At 46.3% G+C, this 18900-nt stretch overlaps 1 protein-coding gene across 1 annotated transcript in view; it reads left to right on the plus strand.

Moving 5' to 3' along the window:
• MTCL1 (microtubule crosslinking factor 1) overlaps positions 1–18900 on the plus strand; it is a 111004-nt gene that overhangs the window by 53770 nt on the left and 38334 nt on the right. The window contains exons 4-6 of the mRNA XM_081149553.1: positions 7158–7217; positions 12330–13631; positions 14733–14888. Coding sequence (XP_081005679.1) covers positions 7158–7217; positions 12330–13631; positions 14733–14888 — 1518 coding nt within the window. The remainder of the gene's footprint in view (positions 1–7157; positions 7218–12329; positions 13632–14732; positions 14889–18900) is intronic.

An 18900-nucleotide genomic window follows, 5' to 3' on the forward strand; every position in this document is an offset into this window, starting at 1 on the left:
CATATCTATTGTCCATCCACCCCTCTGTTAACCCATCTTACTTTTTGACACATTAAAAATAAATTGTAGACACCAATTCACTTTTCCCTAAATACACATCGTTAACTAGAGCTCAATTTTTGCTTTGATTTGATTTATATATACTGAAATGTGCAGGTCTTGGGTTTACTGAGTTTTGACAAGTTATATAAATTTTAATAGTATGATAGTGCACTCTATTATTTAGAACAATATACAATTAAATTAGAGGTTCAAGGGGTGTGATGGCAGATTATTATGAAATAGTTCCACAAGTAATTCAGAAACTTTTCCCTTTGTTTTGTTTGAAAGCTAAACAAAGTACTAAATATTTTCTCATGTTATATGCACCTGAAAAAAAAAGTGATGGATTTTCTCTGAAAAGGGGGCAACATTTTAATTTATATGTTTTTTTGTATTTTTGGCTTTCCTTGTTTTTCAAAGCACTTCTCTTTTGTATTATTTCATTAGACTAAGGAAATAACTTGCCTCTCTTGATGGACTGGTATATATATATTTTTTCCAGTAGACCACTGAAAGCCAGAAACAGATTATTTTTTAAAAGACACAAGCCTTATCTTCAATTTTGACAGGCAAATGGCATACATTTCTATCAATTTTCAGCTTTTCAAAATGCACAATGGGCACTTATTGGTCACCTACTAAGTGAGTCAGTAGAGACTTCTGAGGTGTGGATTCTAATCTTACATTTCATATAATGTTTGGTGGTGTTGCTCAGCGCCTGCATGGATGTGCACATTAAGAGTTGGGATTCTTGCCAGGTGGTTCAGTTGGTTGGAGCATCGTCCCATACAGCAAAAGGTTGAGGGTTCAATTCCTGGTCAGGGTGCATACCTAGGTTGTGGTTTCTATCCCTGGTCAGGGTACATATGGGAGGCAACTGATCAATGTTTCTCTCTCACATCGATGTTTCTCTCTTCTCTCTCTCTCTCTCTCTCTCCCTCCTCCCCCCTTCCTTTTTCTCTAAAAAAATCAACTAAAACATATCCTCAGATGACGGTTATGAAAAAAAAGATTTGGGCTTCCTACAATTTGGGGAAAGACACTTTTTTTGGTGCAGTCATCATCATGGTCTTGCGATGGTCATAATTTTTCTTTCCTTTTTTTTTTTTCTTTCATACTAAGGATAACTTACAGTTTTACTTTATCATCTCCAGTTTGTTTATTTTATCACGTTTGGTTGAGGTCATTGTGTTGTAGCATGTTTTAGCCAGCAGTTTTCCAATCATTAGGCCTCAAGATACATGTCTTGAAGGTTTAAAATGAGCCAACTAGCCCATACTGCAAAGCAAATGTGTACCACGTTCCCCAGTGTGCAGCGACCTGTCATTTCTTATCGTCATGTCCTTTCCCAGGAGAAGTGCCATTTGATAGGCTGGGCATGCTGGGGCCTCTGTCTGCTCCAGGTGGGCCTCATGGTCTGCACAGCGCGGCTGTGGCCTTCGTCAGCCTCAGCGTCTCAATATAACTTTCCTCCTCTTATTTACTTTGTGGTATTTTGTCTCTGATAGTAGCTTTATATCTTTCCCAAATAAGGACTTTTGCTGTCTGCAGCTCAGATCCTTTCAGAAATAATCAGAGTGCCAACAAGTACTTCATGGCCATGAGGTATCTTGTGAGCAGAGCAATTTGCAACCATTCCTAGAATAGTTCTTTGTGCTCTTTCTTTAAAGAGAGGAGAGACTCTTTGGATCAGAACACTCAGCAATTTGGGGCTTAGAAACCTTGAGAAAACAAAGGGAAAAACAGCCCAAATTAGGAGATTGGGCTGTGGAAGGCCTGAAGGCAGCTCTGAGGTTGGAGTCTGTGACTGGGAGCGAGGGTTGGAGTCAGGGTCAGGTTGGTGGCCTGTCTCCAAGTCTTGGGCACCTTGAAACATTACCTAACTTCTGCTGTGTTTTCTTGTCTGTTAGTCAGTGATAATAATATATGCCTCTTAGGGTCTTGTCAGAACTAAATTAGATTAGATGTGTAAAAATGAGAGAGTAGCGTTGTGCCTGGCACACGTAAGTGCCCAACAAATGCAGTTGTTAATATCGTATCATCCTCCCGAACAGGGCCCAAGAGACAGGGTTTCCTTCCCTTTGCGGCCGGGGAGGGTTTTCCACGGCGTCCGAGGGGGTTTGTGTTGATCGGGCCTGCAGTGGAAGTGGTGCAGCTGCTTCAGTGGAGCGCTGTGATTCTGCGGCATGAAGGGAGCCTGCTTCCCTGGGAGCTGTTTTAGGGGCAAGTGGAGAGGAGACAAGGGCAGGAGGCATCTTCCAGCCAGGACCTGGTGCTTCTGCTGAAGAGGAAGCTAATAGTTTTTACTCTTTACACCCTGTAACACTCAAATGAGAACTTCAATATGGGCAGAAGAATCCTGATAATGTCCTCCTAAAAGGAAGACCTGTGGACTGTCATTTTATTCTGATTTTGTAACTGTGTGTTAGAAAGGAGCCCCCAAACCCCAGACTACTTTCTAAATAATAAGAACCTGTAAGAATTTTGAAAATCATCCGCCTACATCTATACCTGCTTTTCCGCATAGACTCCTAATATGGCGATCTAATTTGTATTTGCCTCCTTTTATTACCAATTTAAATTTTAAGCCCAAAGCCTAACGCTGAAGACACTTTAGCCATTGAGAGCTTGTTAGTTTTTCAGAAATTGCTTGGAAGAAACTGGCTCACTGAAAGTAGGAAGCATTAAGAATTGATATGGAAGTCCAGATAATTGCCTGACTTCATATTTTATTTAATCATATTTGGTACTCAGCAAAGGCATCAGACTTAGATGGATTCACATATCCATTTTTTTCCCTTTCCCTAAGAATTTAGAGTTGGGTTTTGGGCAGCTGGCCAGACTAAAAAGAAAGAGCAGAGTTAAGCAGCGGGCACAGCCCCATCCTGGGCCCCATTTATTTGACAGTCCACATTTTCTTCTTTCCCTTCATTGTTTCTTGGGAGAGACTCTCCACTGGACCTTTGAGTCATCCAGAGGAACGAGCTGGCCATGAATAATCTCATACAAATCACTCGGCACCCAGGGTTCCTTGGCCAATATGCGGGTGAGCAGCGGGGAGACCACACCCCAGCCTAGGGGCCTCCTGACTACTTGGAACTTGGCGAGGGAGCCCTATGCCAGGGACCTGCAGTGCAGGGGGCACCTGGCCAGTTCCCCTAACCCTTAGCAGGCTCCTCGGTCTTTTTAGAGAACCGTGTATGTATAGGTTACACCTCAAGGACTAGGCTAATGAAAACAATTTCTAATTATGGAGAAAAGCCCAAGACGTTGTCAAATAACTTCCGATAAAGCTCTGCTGCTCCAACACTGGAGATGAGCAGTAGCCTCTTTTCTCTCACCTCTTTAAAGTACAAATTTTATCCTGGGTTTCTTTTGTTTTGTTTTGCAAAAGAAATAGTACTTATTGTAGATAATTTGCAGACAACGAAAAGCCACAAGAACAAAAATTAAAATCACCCATAATTCTATCACCTGATGATGATCATTATTAACATTTTGATACATATTTCTGCAGCCTACTTTTCCAACAAACACATGTAACACATACATGTTTACATATAAATGGAAGTCACAAAATACATGCTGTTTGTAACCTATATTTTTCTTTTAATGTATAATATTTCCTGAATCTTTAAGTATCTCAACAACATCATTTTAATAACCTCCACAGTATATATTTACTATTAAAAAAGGAACTGTGATGAGCATTCTTACCCATAAATGTTTACACGTATTCCTGCATTTTTCCTTAGAGTACATTCCCAGAGGTGGAATTGCTGGATTATAATATATGCATTTGTGAGGCTGAGTTGCCCGCCTGAAATGCTGTAGCACCCCCCCTCTCATTGATCTGTGTGGAAGTGCCTGCCTCCGTGGACACTCCCTAACACCGGGTGTTGTACTTCTTTTGGTCTGTAAATCTCTAAGTGAAAAAATGATATCTTGTTGTTTTAATTGTCAATCATGTATTTATTGGCCACTTGTTTATTTTCTTATTAAGGTATTTTCTTATTGCTTGCAAAATACTACTCTTTTGTCTGTCTTGGGTTAGAAATTTTTTTCCACTTTGTCATTTGCTTTTTAATACTGTAAATGGTTTCTTTTGATATATAAAAATTAAAAATCTCTCCAAGTCATTCTATTGATTTTTTTCCCCATTAGATGTTTTGGCTTTTGTAGCTGTGCTTATAAAGGCCAGCCCCAAGGACAATAGAAATTCATCTCCTTTCTTTCTAGTTCATTTATGATTTCTTACATCTAGATTTTTTAACTCATCTGGAATTTTCTTGGTACATGGCATGGATCTTGCTGTATTTTTCCTGTGTTAGACAGTTGTTCCTCCAACCTCTAACAAATAGCCCTTTCTTCCCCCCACTGTTTTAAAATGCTACCTGTATCAATTATTAACACCTTATAAACTTTCTAACCTATTTTGGAGCTTTGTTTTGTTCAATAGATCTGCCTATTCTTGTACCAGCACCAAACCATCATGTTATATTTTTATATCTAATAGTACAAACCTACGGTCATCAGTCTTCCTTCTCAAAGTGTTTTTGTCTGTTTTTACCAATCTGTTTTTCTAGCTCAGAGGTCAGCAAACTTTCTGAAAAGGGCCAGATAGTAAATATTTTAGGCTCTGCAGACCGTACCATTTGTCTCTACTCAACTCTGCCCTTGCAGCGGGAACAGCCACAGACCACAGTAAGGAGGCTGCACTTCAGAAAAACCTGCTTTCAAAACAGGCTGAGGGTTGATTTGTCCTGAGGGCCATAGTTCGCCAGCCCCATTCTGGATGAATTTTTGAATCATTTTGCCATCCTCTTACCTTCCTCACAAATAAACAAAAGGTGTGTGTATATATATCTTCACACATACAAATACTTTTTGTGTGTATGTGTACATATATTACATTATACACATTATGTATATGGAGGGAGAGAGAAATTTGACTAAAATGTTATCATACTTAGAAAATGATTTGGGAGAAATGTGGTATCTTTATAACACAAGGCCTTTCCATCAGATACCATTAACATCAAGCATTGCTTCATGTCCATCACCAAAGTTTTACGGTTTCTTTCATGTAGGTCCTTCAAATTTCTGGTTACCTTTAATCCTTGCAGCGTTTTTCATCACAGTTGCTATTGTGACTGGGGTCTGTTACGGGGGATCTGTGCTGCCTGTCGCTAGAAGAATCACAGGACTCAGAGGCTGTTGTATTCAGGGCTCAGCGAGGGGAAAAGACCCATCAGGGGGTTGGAGGAATCTGGGCAGTGCTACCCTGCTGCCTCCCTCCAAGCAGGAGGGCTCACCCAGAATGTGCTCCCTCCTCCAGCCCCGAAGTGCGGCAACCGGGGAATCTGCCTAGATTTTCAGAAACTTCTGTCTCCACTTTTAGCTGCATCTCACTTCTGGATACTTTTCTTGCAGTGCGGCAAAATCTGTGTTTATTGGGAGAATGTGGTGTGATGTGGGGCTCACAGCAGGCGGGTTCCTGCACTCACAGCCCCAGAATTAAGTCCCTCCGGCTGAAGCGTTGGGAGCAGTCTCTCTCCTGCTCCCTTATTGTAAGTCTTCTCTGTAGGGAATTATCAGAAGTGTTCATCTCACTGAGCTCATTCAGATCAAAGACACTCCCTCACTGCAGCGTGAAGAGTCCAGGAAAACCTACTTATTATGGGGGAACACTCAAGCCCTTCTTAAGACTTGCTTAATTTCACCTATAGGAGGAGACTGGTTCTCTGTGTAGTGTGACCCTGCTTTTACCAAAAAGCCTCAAGGAAACAAAGCCGCTCCTGCAGAGGGGCGCAGAGACAAGCGTCCACACCCCCTCGGTGACCAAGGAGCACCCACTCTCATGCTGATTCTATAACCGTCTCACCCCTTTGTTCAATTACCTCACCCCCCCACCCCTCACCCTGGCCTCCAGCCTCCTAGAGGCTCAGGGAAACTAGAATTTTGTTTCTTAACCCTGAATTCATCCAGTAAATGGCATGGCCTAGTCTTCTGTGAGTGAGACACTGAAATGTAAACAGAACGGAGTTTATTAACTTAAGGTCTGACTGTTACATAAGTGACCTGCATAAGAGCCTCCCTTGCCAGGTTTTGGTATGTGGGGGCTCTGAGCCCACCTCAAGGTGAGTCCCCAGAGCAGCCAGGTCCTTGCCTCAGGCAGGGCAGAGGGAGGGGGGCGGCCCTCGGAGGAATCTCTTCCCATTCACAGGTTTGCCAAGGTCTGAATGACAGCCAGCAGCCTTAACTTTCCAAGCTGCTTTCTTCCAACTTGTCTCAGGATTACATGAATTCTTTCAGGTTTCAAATTCTTTTGTCTTCCTCTAGGATGCTTCCCGCTCTTGTTCCAGTCAGTTCTGTCCTCATACTTTACTGTAGCAGGAGCTGTCTGCCTCCTGTTATTCCATTTCAGACACCCCTTGGCCCTTGTATTTATACTTATGTTTATATTTCAGACACATTTCTTGCCTATAGCAGGCAAAGGTGCACTGAAGGACAGCCAAGGCCACACCACAAATGAATAAATTATGAACTCTCTTAGAGCTTTAAGATGTAGGTTTAATCATGAATTGGGGCTTGTTCATGGAGAATGTTGCAACCTACATCATTAGGTTTTCTCCATAAACAAGAGCCACCTTTTTCCCCTCTCTACCACTTTTTTTTTTTTTAATCTGGCCATTTATTTTTAGGCATTCAGGAAGCATCAAATAATTTTGATATTAGTCCAAACAAAACATAATTAGGAAGATACAGCAGCCCAGAAATACTACATATCTATTTCCAAAACTTTCTACTTTTTCCTGTTCTCATCTTTCCTCCACTGGTACAAATTATCCAAACCACCCTCCTTTTTCATGAAACTGAGTAACTGAGGAGTACCCGAAAAATAATAAGGATTTAAAGCCTTTTAGGATTCAAAGACCTCAGCAACCTATTTAACTGCATTGAAACATTGACTGTAAGTGGTTACTTGATTTCAGTGAGGAGGAAAAAAAAAGACCTCGTCCTTGTGTGTCACTGACCAGTGGGGACAGTGCCCACCCAGGGCAAATTCCATGTGTGACACCTCCTTAACAGAATGTCACTTGGATCTATTTCAGAGTTCCCTGAAAAGAAGAGGCAGTCGGGAAACCTACAAAGAAAAGAAAACCTTTAACCAGGTAAGCAGAGGTTTCGTTCTGATGTTGCACCTCGTCAAGGGGCCGTCACCTCATTTTGATTTTTCTTTAAAGATGTTAGCAGTGCCTTTAACATATTTAAGATATTCAAAGAAAACATTACCTGCCAAAAAATTTGGACTCATTCAAAACCTCCTTGGGTGTAACTTTTCTTTCCAAACCAACAGCTTTTCCTTTTGTTTCTTGCACCAATAAGCTGGCAGTACTCATAAGTGGTAAAAAGTGTTTGGGCCTTCAATGTCATTCACACAGTAAAATAGCAGGACTACTGTAGTGCTGGGTCATTCGCAAGGCACTGTTTTTGAGCGTTGGTTGTTTTATATATATATGTGTATATATATACACATGTGCAAGCTGAACAGTATCCTAAATTGTCCTAAATGAAAGTGAAATATTCTTACCAAAAGATGGTAAAGTGTGGCCTTTTCTATGTACATGGTATGTGTTCTTCAGAACTTTCTTAGCTTTTCTGAATACTTGCTTTACTGGATTCCTTTCTTCTTTCTTAAAAAAATCGCTGCTAGTATTAGTGTTGGATGGAACAAAGGTATTACTGGGATATCAGCTCTCCGAGCTCTCAAAGCAAGCAGTAATTAGAGAGACACAGTAGGTCCGGTAACTAAGAGCTGCTGACCTGCCCCTGTGAACTCCACGTTGATTCCTTTGGGTCTCTCCAGTCTCCAAACTCACTGACCCCCAGAGTGCCCTTCAAGGGGAGCCAGGCCATGTGAACAGCAGGGATGCCAAAGTTTAACTGTTCTCTTCTACTGTCTCTACTCCCCAGTCTCGCTTTGGCTTCACTAATACCAGGGAAATTTAAACCTGTCGTCCCGCTGCTGGGTGCTTGAGCCCTCCTGGGCTTTGAGTAGGTTTCAGCTTGCTGGCTCTTGACCAGGGAAGATATTTTTCTTAAAATGGTAACTGCTGCCCCATTCTGGAAGGAATAGCATGGCATTGCCTTCCCCTGTGGGTAAATCAGGCTGAGAACAGCCGCTGCTGCCCCTCGGGAGTGTTTGAGAAGCCCTGGGCACTGGGAAGGTGTCCAGTCCCCCTTCAGCTTGCAGTATCATTGAGAAAGGAGTTTCTGTTCAGCAGAGTGGTGGAGCGGAGCGCCTTGGGAACTGCAGGTCTGCAACCAAAACTCAAAGGAAACTGGCACCCCGGCGCAAGGTAGGAGTGCGAGCAGTCAGCGCTTGGGGTGCTGGCTAGACATCAGACTTGCAAGCCAAAGAATATATACCCATAGTGATATATTTTTGTTGCTTGGCAAGGCCTTTCCAGCTGGTGGTAGTGGTGGTGGTGGTGGTCCTGGGTGTGTCCTGCCCCATGCCATGCTTGCCTTCTCTGCTTGCCACAGGGACAGTGTCATGTGGAAAGTTTGACTCAACCTTCTGCTTTCATACTGCATTCCTGGAGCTATCTGATGATCTCTTGAAACCAGAGCTTGATATCCTTCAGCTTAGGATTTGGCCTAGACCCCTTCCCCAGAGTTTTGGCAGAGTTTGGAAAGTCTGTGGTTACAAGATAAGATGGATAGCCAGCCTCCCGCTGCTTTAGCTGAGGCTGTGATTCCCCATCTTGCTAGAAGGAGTGACTTCCCGCCCCCAGAACAGGCTGAGCCCAGCACCTTGGCCTCCCCCTCCCACACGCCGGCCCCAGAAGGCCCAGCACCTTCTCCAGCTGCCTAAGCGGAGTAAGGATGTCTGACCCCTTTGTGAACTGCGCACACTCTCATGGCTTCAAAGATTGTCGTTCTTTCAAAAACTGCTTAAAGTCTTGGTGGCAGGCCTGATAGTGCATGGGTGCTTAGTAGAAACGACAGCATGCTCTGATCGTGTCAGAATTCCTGCTATGTGTATAGTTCTCCTTAAAGAAGACTTTTTGGATATTTTATAGATCCTCAGGTCATCTAGAAATCGGACATCGTTAGCATATGGCATGGAATCTTGCTTTTTTAACTGACGTGGGTTTAGTTTCAAGGAGATGGAGGAGAGTGGTTCTGGTTTATAGTCAGACTTGTGGGAAAGGCGGATGGAAAGGGATGGTGCAAGGTTCAAGGTTTCCAGAGATGAAGGCGATTTGAGGGTTTTATAGGCTTTTTCTACCCTAAGCATTTATAACCAAGTGTTTCAGAACCCTCACGTGAGGTCTGGGTTCCATGTGCCTCTCAGAGATCCTTCCCATGTCCTCAACTTCTTAGCTCCACTTTTGAGCAAAGACCCTCAGGAGTGATCACCTGAGACTCCCTGATGTAGGTTTGAGACAAAATCTCCCAGAACCGAACAGGTAATTTTGCCCCTCATTTGCCCTTTTCTAACCTGGCCTGCCATATCAAGGCCTCACCAGTTGCAAGTTTCCGTGGAAGGAGGGTTAGGACATTGATCACAATAGGTGGTCTTGTCCATCTCTGGGTCTGCCCAGGCTTGGGGTGGGCAGAGGGCAGAGTTTCCTTGTGGCTGGCGACATTGTCTCCCATGATCTCTGCCGCCGTCCTCAGGTACTAAGGTGAATTTCTCTGCTTCAAGGTGGAGATAGGATCACTTAGGTGATTTTGGAAAAAGGACAAACACTGGCTATCGAGTTAATGATATCTCTAAGAGCACTACCTTGTCTTCTTGTCCCCAGCTTTTTACTCCCAAACTAATCCATTAACAAAGTATTGATAGTCTGTCTCCATTGATTTCTTGGGAATCTAGGTTTAACAAAAAATTGAAAGGGTGCTTTTGATTGTTTTACTGTAGAAAGTTTTATGAAGCTGGGGTCATTTGAAAGTAAAATGCCAATTTCTGGTTCATAGTAGGTACTCAGTATTTACTGAAAAAATGAATGAACAAATAAGCATGATTTCTCCTTAATATTAGGAGAGACTACAATATATGTCTTTTATAGCCCATCTATTCAGTGTAGGTTCCTTTAAAATATATATATACACATATATACACATACATATATATATATATCACTACCCCAGCAGTGGTGATAACCCATTTTGCTTGGTGTGAGTGGGCAAACAGCTTCATTTTCCAGATAGTCACAGAAACCCTTTTTATACCTGTTTAATCCCCCCCCCAAAACAAATCCTTAATGGGATAAGTTGTTAGAACATGAAGACAATGCTCTGTTCCCAATGATATTTATATATTACTGATGCACAAAGAGGGGGGAAAAACAGTTACTGGCTCCTTCCTCCAATATCAATTGTGTTTCCGACAAAGCAGAAAGTTAATTTCAGGGTGCTAGAGTATGAAGATTTATCATACATATACAAACCACTTTGCTGTGCATTATTCCATTTGACCTTCAAAATGACCTTGCAACTGAGTGAGGATCCTGCTTTAGACTGAGGAGATGGGTTCACCAAGGCTCTGTGATCAGTCCATGGTGCCAGGGACAGAAGGGGCAGAAGTGGGACTCAGGGCAGTGTGTTTGACCCCAGGACTGGCAGGACTGGTTTTTCTGCTGCTAAGAGGATGGCAGTGGGAGTGTTGTCCCTCAGAAGATGCACAGATAGCACCAGGGCCTACTTTCCATGCAGCACTGGCGCACCATTGGCCTTAGGTTTTTCTTCAAGTCTGCCCTGTCACATCCCCCCCCCTTTTTTTTTTTTAACTTCCATAGATTTGTGGTGTGGGGAAGAGGGGTCTAGGTGGGTGGACGGATGAAAGTTGGGGGTCGCCAAGGGAGGCCTTTCTGTATCTTTCTGACTAATGGTGAGAGTGTGGCAAAAACATTGGCAGAGCATGAGTGTGAAAGCTGTGTCAACTCTACCAGGCCATTTGAGCACAAAGTATGATCTCAGAGAGTTCACTCTCCCCCAGAGCGTTGACTTGTTCCACACATTGGTTTGATGACTCCTCTTCTGCTGAGGCTGATGGGTTTGACTACCCTCCAGCATGCTGTTGAGTTTCTCTGTGTGATGGGGAAGCCTCTGCTGAAGTCTTTGTCTCCACGACAGCCCTTTGAAACTCCTGATAGCCAATCAGAGAGAAATGATTCATGAAAGTGGTCATTTTCCCCATTGAATGTGACAGAAAACTTATGTGCAAGCCCAAGTCAGGTTCATGTCGCTTCATGACTTTGAGACCTGCATGGTAAAGGCAGAGTCAACTTTCCAATTGGCCAAAAAGTGCCTCTTGACCTCAGCCAAACCGTGTGGGCATTTAGGAGAGAGAGTCCGTGTTTGTGACCCTCAGAATCCTCTGGTAGTCCAATAAGAACTACATCTCAGGTTTTGAAACACTTACCTCCTTGCCTTGGGTTTCTGAGCTTACTTTCCTGCTGTGTTATAGCAACTAAAGGGAGCGGAACGTAACCCCAGGCTCTGAAGTTGCACTTGCATGGCGGAAGGTTGTGAGTAACCCAGGTGCTTAGGTTTGCAGTAACCAACTCATACTAACTGTCAGAGTTTGGTACTTACTCCACACCTTGACTCCCAAAGCACCCTCATGCCTGTCATCTCATAATTTTGTCCTCATGTCATCCTTGTGATACACTGGGGGTAGGGAGACCAGGGGATAGGGAGAGGTGAGTTGCCATGTCTCAGGTTCTCAGCTAGTCAGTGGAAAGCCTGGCCCTGATTTGGGGTCACCTGGCGGCTCCCTCCTGGTACTACCTGTGGGTTGCTGACCACTTTGGATAAGGGAAGTCTGCACCATGGAGTGAGTGGCAACAGGTGGAAGTGACTACAGAAGCCTGTCTGCCTGCACCAGGCTTAGCAAGGGGTTCTGCTCTCTCCCCTCGACACTGGTCATGAGTCACATTGGATCACAAGGTAACACGGGATCACCAGCGAGTGTTGAGTTTCATTTCATCTTCTCTCACTCATCACCTGTATGATGGTTTTCATGTGCACGTTTCTTCTAAACTAATTGTTTGGTTTCTTTTGTGTCTGTGACAAAGCAGGAGACTTTGTGAAGTCCCCAGCTCCCCTTGGCTTTGTTTTGGCCCTTTCTACCCTAACCCGATGCACTGACAGAAAGATTGGTGTGTTGTGTTTGTGCGTGTGTTGGGGGCGAGGTGCGAGGGAAATCATCAAAAACACGAGCATTCGGTATTTTCAAATAACCCTTTTCTCGGGCTGTTCTTTCCTGGCAGGATGACAGTGCCGATTTGAAATGCCAGCTTCAGTTTGCCAAAGAGGAAGGTTCCCTGATGCGCAAAAAGATGGCCAAGCTGGGGAGGGAGAAGGAGGACCTGGAGCAGGAGCTGCAGAAGTACAAGGCCCTGTACGGCGACGTGGACAGCCCCCTGCCCACAGGCGAGGCCGGCGGGCCGCCCAGCACCCGGGAGGCAGAGCTGAAGCTACGGCTGAAGTTGGTGGAGGAGGAAGCCAACATCTTGGGCCGGAAGATCGTGGAACTGGAAGTGGAGAACCGAGGTCTCAAAGCAGAGATGGAGGACATGCGGGGCCAGTACGAGCGAGAGGGCCTAGGCCGGGACCACATGCCCAGTGTTCCTACCTCACCCTTTGGTGACTCCCTGGAGTCCTCCACAGAGCTCCGCCGGCACCTGCAGTTCGTGGAGGAGGAAGCGGAGCTGCTTCGAAGGTCCATATCTGAGATCGAAGACCACAACCGGCAGCTGACTCACGAGCTGAGCAAGTTCAAGTTTGACCCGCGTCCGGAGCCCGGGTGGCTGGCGGACGGCGGAGGCAAGGGCGCGGGCGGTGGGGCTCCCCTGCAGGAGGAGCTCAAGTCCGCGCGGCTGCAGATCAGCGAGCTGAGCGGGAAGGTGCTGAAGCTCCAGTACGAGAACCGCGTGCTGCTATCCAACGTGCAGCGCTGCGACCTGGCCGCCCACCTGGGCCTGCGCGCCCCGAGCCCCCGGGACAGCGACGCCGACAGCGACGCCGGCAAGAAGGAGAGCGACGGGGAGGAGGGCCGCCTCCCCCAGCCCAGGCGGGAGGGCCCCATTGGCGGTGAGAGCGACTCGGAGGAGACGTTCGAGAAAACGTCAGGCTTCAGCAGCGGGAAGCCGTCGGAGGCCAGCGAGCCGTGTCCGGCGGAGGTCCTGAGGGCCAGGGAGGACTCCGAGTGCTTGGTGAGCATAAAGCACGAGGCCGAGCGGCTGGAGCGGACCGTGGACAGCCTCATCACAGACACCAATGGCTTTGTGGACGACCTGGCCTCGCCGGGGCCTGGTGTGCAGGGGGAGGGGGACAAGAAGGAGCCCCAGCTGTTAGGGACCATCAACGCCAGGATGAAGGCCTTCAGGAAAGAGCTCCAGGCCTTCCTGGAGCAGGTGAACCGGATCGGGGACGGCCTAAGGGAGCGCCTGGAAGGCCTGTCCCCCTTGCCCCACCTCACAGAGTCGTCCAGCTTCCTCTCTACGGTGACCTCCGTGTCCCGGGACTCCCCCATCGGGAACCTGGGGAAGGAGCTGGTCCCAGAGTTGCAGGTAAGGGGGCTCCTGGCTCTGCCTCCCTGCTCGGTTTTGCTCTTCCTTCTTGCTGGCATTGCTGCACTTGAACTCATTCTGCTCACGGCTGCTTGGTTATGATTTCAAACCTGCATTGTACTAAAGCCTCAAGTGTCAACCAAATCCTTTCTATTGGTTGGGTTTCTTTTTTTTAAGTTCTCTTTTATTTCCTTGTCTCTTTCTCCTTGCTCCTCTCTTATTTTTAACTGCGCCATTGCTCTCGGCTTAGAGGTCTTCCCTCATGACACAAGGCCAGTCCCAGTGGAAGCGATAGGGACGGAAGCAGCCCATCCTTTCTCCTTTTTTGGTGTCTCAAACGACCAGCTATCCTGATGAAGAAGCAAAGAGGCATTTAAACCGAAGCACAAACTCATTTCACAGTCAGGATAATTAGCAGACTCGCTCAGGAGCGTTTGCGGGTTTATTGCCAAAGGGACAGTTCTGAAAGGCCCTAGGCAGCCAGGCCCCCCCACTCCCGCTGGAAGATGAACCAGAACGGGGGAGAGGAGCGTGGCTCTGAGAGAAGGCTGGTTTGGATGGAAACTCGCTGCTGCCTTGCTCCCGCTGCCCTCCCCGAGCCGAGGGTGAGGGAGGAGTGGAGTGGTCGTCCCAGGACTGCTTTCCTATGCGTCGCCCTCGGGTGCATGACCCACCTGCCGCCCTGGATTATGGCTTTGGCTGCTCGACCACAAGCAAGGAAGGAGGAGCCTTGCTTCCGTATCCTTCATGGGTAGTGTGCTTGTGGTTGCGTCTGTGACTCACGCACCCCCATTGCATGCGCCTCATAACCAGTGTTCTGCATTCCTCCCCCTCTCTCTTTGCTTTTCAGATCTTTCAGCCCATCATTTTGCTCACCCTCATTTTGGTTCTGTTCTCTTCACTCTCTTATGCCACTGTGTTCAAGTTGGTTTTTCTATTCATGCTTTTCTTCGTCTGGTAGTGTTCTCAGTCGTCTACCTTACCCATTTCTGTTTTCTTTATCTCCCCTCCCCACCCCACCCTCACCCTCTTGTCCTTTGTTTTTTATTTAAAATTTTTAAAAAAACAAAAAACAACCAAATCCCTCCATGCACCTAACAGTCCAAACTGAGAGATCAGATGGAGTGGCAGCTGGGTCAGGAGCGAGGGGACGAGCGGGAGCACCTGCACCTCCGAGCCACACGGGAGCTGCACCGCAGAGCCGACGGGGATGCCAGGAGCTGCAGGCCGGGAGGCCAGAGCTGCTTCAATCTGGAGGTCAGCAAACTGGCCGGTCCCTCCGGCCACTCCCCCCTGCCCTCCCAGCCCTCCCTGTGCTGTGTGGTTGGCTGTGCCACACTTCCTACCTGAGTCCAAGGCCCTTAGGGAACACAGTGGGAGAACATGGAATCGGGGATTTAACTAGAAGCAAACCCACTGCATGGAACCAGGCTCGGAAGGTCTGCACAGGGTGAATGCATCCTGTCAGACAGGCCTTATCCCACCAGTACCCCTGTGTCTCCAGGGCCCGCGGGCACCTGGAAATGTAGCAAGATGTAGGAGACTGATTTGTGAGCATCACCTGGCTTCTTGTCAAATGGTAAAGAAAGCAGGGGTAAAACCAGGCACTGCTTGTGCTACTCTGGAGAAAACACCGTCCCCTGTGTCTCACATGCCGTATAATTTCTGGCAACGGCTCTCTAGCCCGTGGCAGCGTCAAGGAGTGCACTCCTGACCTGGAGCTCTTCAGCAGGCTCTGTTGTTGCCACAGTAACCCCTTGTCAACAAAGCCCTTAGCCACCACAGATACTCTGTTGTATGAAACAGTTGTTAGCAGTCCTGTCAGCAAAAGCTCTAAGTAATTCCACCCAGGACAAAAAGACAGGTGTTGTGAGGAGTGAGTCCCTGACTCTGATACTGATGGTGAAGGCAGGTTACTTCAGGGTTAGAGCAACGTATTCCACATTAGAAAATATCTGGATAAAGAATCTTAATTTATTTGTCTCAGTGGGGATGTTACCACCCAGCTCTGAGGCTTCTTAGTGTCTCCCAAAGGGCAGATTGGAGGAGAAGGGGAGGAGCTCTCACACCTGGAAGCAAACAGAAGCTCCCTCAACAAGAAAATCGGGCATTTCACTAGGAAATGAAGTGCACAGAGGCGCTAGGAGCGGAGCGCTCGGGCCTTTTGCTCAGCTTGGAGCTAATGCGTTGGTTAGGCTGCAAGTCCCACTGGGGCTTGTCCTTTATCCTGTGAGAGAGTATGTCACATTTCTACCCTCCTTGATAGGCACACAGTAACATGAAAACCTCCTCCAAAAAGCTCAAGTAAAACAACAGTTTCAAAATAGTCTGTGTAGTCCCACCATCTTTACATCACCTTGGCAGAGGCCAGGCTCGCCCAAAGGTAGCATCCAAGTCTGTGCCCCAGAGGGAAGTAACTGGGCCACACGGAGGTGTGACAGGGAGACACTCTGCATGCTCTGGGCCACGCACACAGCAGCACCAAGCTCCCAGAAGATGTGGAAGCCCAGCGTGCTGTGTGTGGCTGCTGCAGGCCGTCCCCAGGGCGGCGATGCCCAGGCCCTCCCAGTCAGGAGTTCACGGTGCCCAGAATAAGCATTTGTGATTTTTAAAGATGTTTTCTGAGCACGGGCTTTGGACATGTATTACAGCATATCAACTTAATGTGTTCTCATTCCAAATTTGCAGGTAAGACGTTCCAAGGACATTCCTAGGTTTTATACCAAAAGTAAAACAGAACACTACATATTTGGGTTTTCCCTTTGATCAATCCTTGCCCCACACAGGGTCTTCATTTGAGAATGCTGGTTGCTTGGGCACTAGCAAACTCACAATTCTGTACATTTCAAATGAATTGAATGATCCATCTCCAAGACCGAAAGCTCAGGAAGCCACGTGTCCTGGCATTTTGTTCACGCTGCAGCACTAGTGATTTCTAACAGGGCCATCATGCTGTGCTGGAATCAGCCCTGGCATGGGCACCTATCCAGGTTCTGGCTCTAGTCCCACTGTGTCCATTACTAGCTGTTTCTCAGGCAAGGGTCAGCCTCTGTTTTCTCATCTGTAAAATGGCTATGGTGGAAACACTACACGAAGCTCCTGTCAGGGCAGCTGACTTAGAGGCTGCTCCTGTTGAAGACACCCCAGTAACTGGGGGAAAGGAAAACATGATGCTTTCATCTAGAATGAGGCCAAGACTCAGGCTGGGTGTACCCATAGCAGTTTTCTTTATTTCCTCTTACATTACCCTTGAAATCACCACTAATTATCTGCACAAGCCAACTATGACCACGCGTGAACTTCCTCCAGCTCTTTGCCCTTATTTCCTCAGGGGGTGGGGTGGGAACTTATAGGATACCTGGTATTGGTGGATTAAAAGAAGAAACAACTTTCTGAATTTCAGCTGAGGTTTTAAAAAAAGATCAGTTGCTCAAGTTCCATTTGTGAAATACCTTCTAAAGATAAGTTCTTATTTTGGAAAATGTTGACATTTCGGCCAGGGTAAATGACTCCTTGTACTAGGAGTACCAGTAGCAGTAAGAATAACAACAGAAGGAGAAAAAGAAAATCTGCGTCCTTGCGCTGTAGCGTTTTCGCAGATAACAAGTTTGCAAAGAAGGCCTGCTGCTCACATGGCACACACGCTAACCGTAGGAGGTGAGCAGTGTATCCGCGCCAGGCCTCTTAACACAGTCACAGGCAGGGAAGGCTGAAGTCAGAATCCACTGACACCCACTGACCCGTTAGTGCGGCCACACAAAAATTAACTGCTCAGAAAAAGAATTAAAAAAGATTTCAGGGGGCCAGTATTCCTGTTGCTGTTCATCTCAGTAGATATTAGTGAGATTCTCACACCACGCGCCAGATTCTTCCCTGACCTTGGCCCCTATGCGAGATTTCCATTTGTTAAGAGAGAGCAATGTATAGAATATGTGGTTTGGAATGTGCAGGGCACCTTAAAAATAGTTCTCAATGAGAAGTAGCCAAGCATGGGCACTGGTCAGATTTCAGATATAAATGAAGCCAAGCCTGTGCCCAGAGGATTGGGTTTCTGCATCAGAAATCTCAAAGGGCTCTCTTCCGTAGCTCCCCCTTGATCCTTTAATCAGCGAAGCACACGGAGCATTTGTGGTCACTTATGCCTCAGCTGTGACATACCAGCCACGATAAAGTGATGTGTGTTGGTTACATGCCAAGTATGTGTACACATTTGTTGACCTCATAAACCGCTTTTGGAAGAAGCAGTAACAAAAGTGGCCAGAGCAAAATGGAGCTCACCAGACTGAGAGCCCTGGTGATATAGGTGGTGACATTGAGTCCTAATGTCACAGCAGCATTGCTAGGCGTCAGAGTGGCTGCCATGGAAAGCATTCCTTTCTTTTGTAGAAGGAGGTAGGGCAGTTATCTTCCTAAGCGTGGGAAGTAACATACAAGCCACTTTCCCTGAAGATGTCCAGGAAACGGGCACTGTCAGTGGGTGTGGGTCCCAGGCGTGAGGGGAAAGCGTGGCAGAGGGTTTCAGAACATGAACAGGGAAGGTGGTTGTGATGTGGAGGTGAGTAGGCCTCAGAATCAAAGAAGGATGGTATTTGTTTAAATAAACTGCCTTCCCGGAGATGTCAAGATGAATTTGTTTGATGTGTAATCGGAATTGTAGCTAAGTGGGCAAAGGATTGCTTTAGAATCAACTCTTTTGAACCGGGCAATGAAGGGAAGTGTTTATATTCTTGGAGGAGAGCTATGTGTCATGTGGAAACTGTCTTCAGATGTATGTGCCTGTGTGTGGCGGTGTGGCAGTCGGCTCATTCTGTACAAAATCTTTTGCCGTAGCCTGTTTGTATTTTGTTTTGTAACACTTGAGTGATGGCATCCCAAGTAGGAGCACCTATCTGTCTGTAGTTTTAATATTCTGTTAGCAAAAATGAACAGTAAAGGAAAGTAAACTTCTAATAGATGAGAATCTAAAAGCTTCTGTTGTGGACCAGTCTCTGCAGACACCCCGGGAACCACTGTAGGTAAACCAGGTGCCCCAGAGGAGCCACCCTTCAAAGGTGTGCCTCACAGAGGGACACACATTTAATCAAATGGTGCCCAAAGGACGAGACTCATGTTTGCTTAAAATAAAAATGATTTAATAATTATTTATTAAAATTAAAACTGAATTAAATAAGTTAGTGTAATAAATAGAAACTAAATTAATAGATCTTTTCTTAAAAGATGTTTGATTAGGGTGCCCATTTTAACATCTAATATGGAACTTTGGGCTAAT

Source organism: Miniopterus schreibersii (genome assembly GCF_964146895.1).
Source record: "Miniopterus schreibersii genome assembly, chromosome: 10".
NCBI classification, from domain to species: Eukaryota; Metazoa; Chordata; class Mammalia; order Chiroptera; family Miniopteridae; genus Miniopterus; species Miniopterus schreibersii.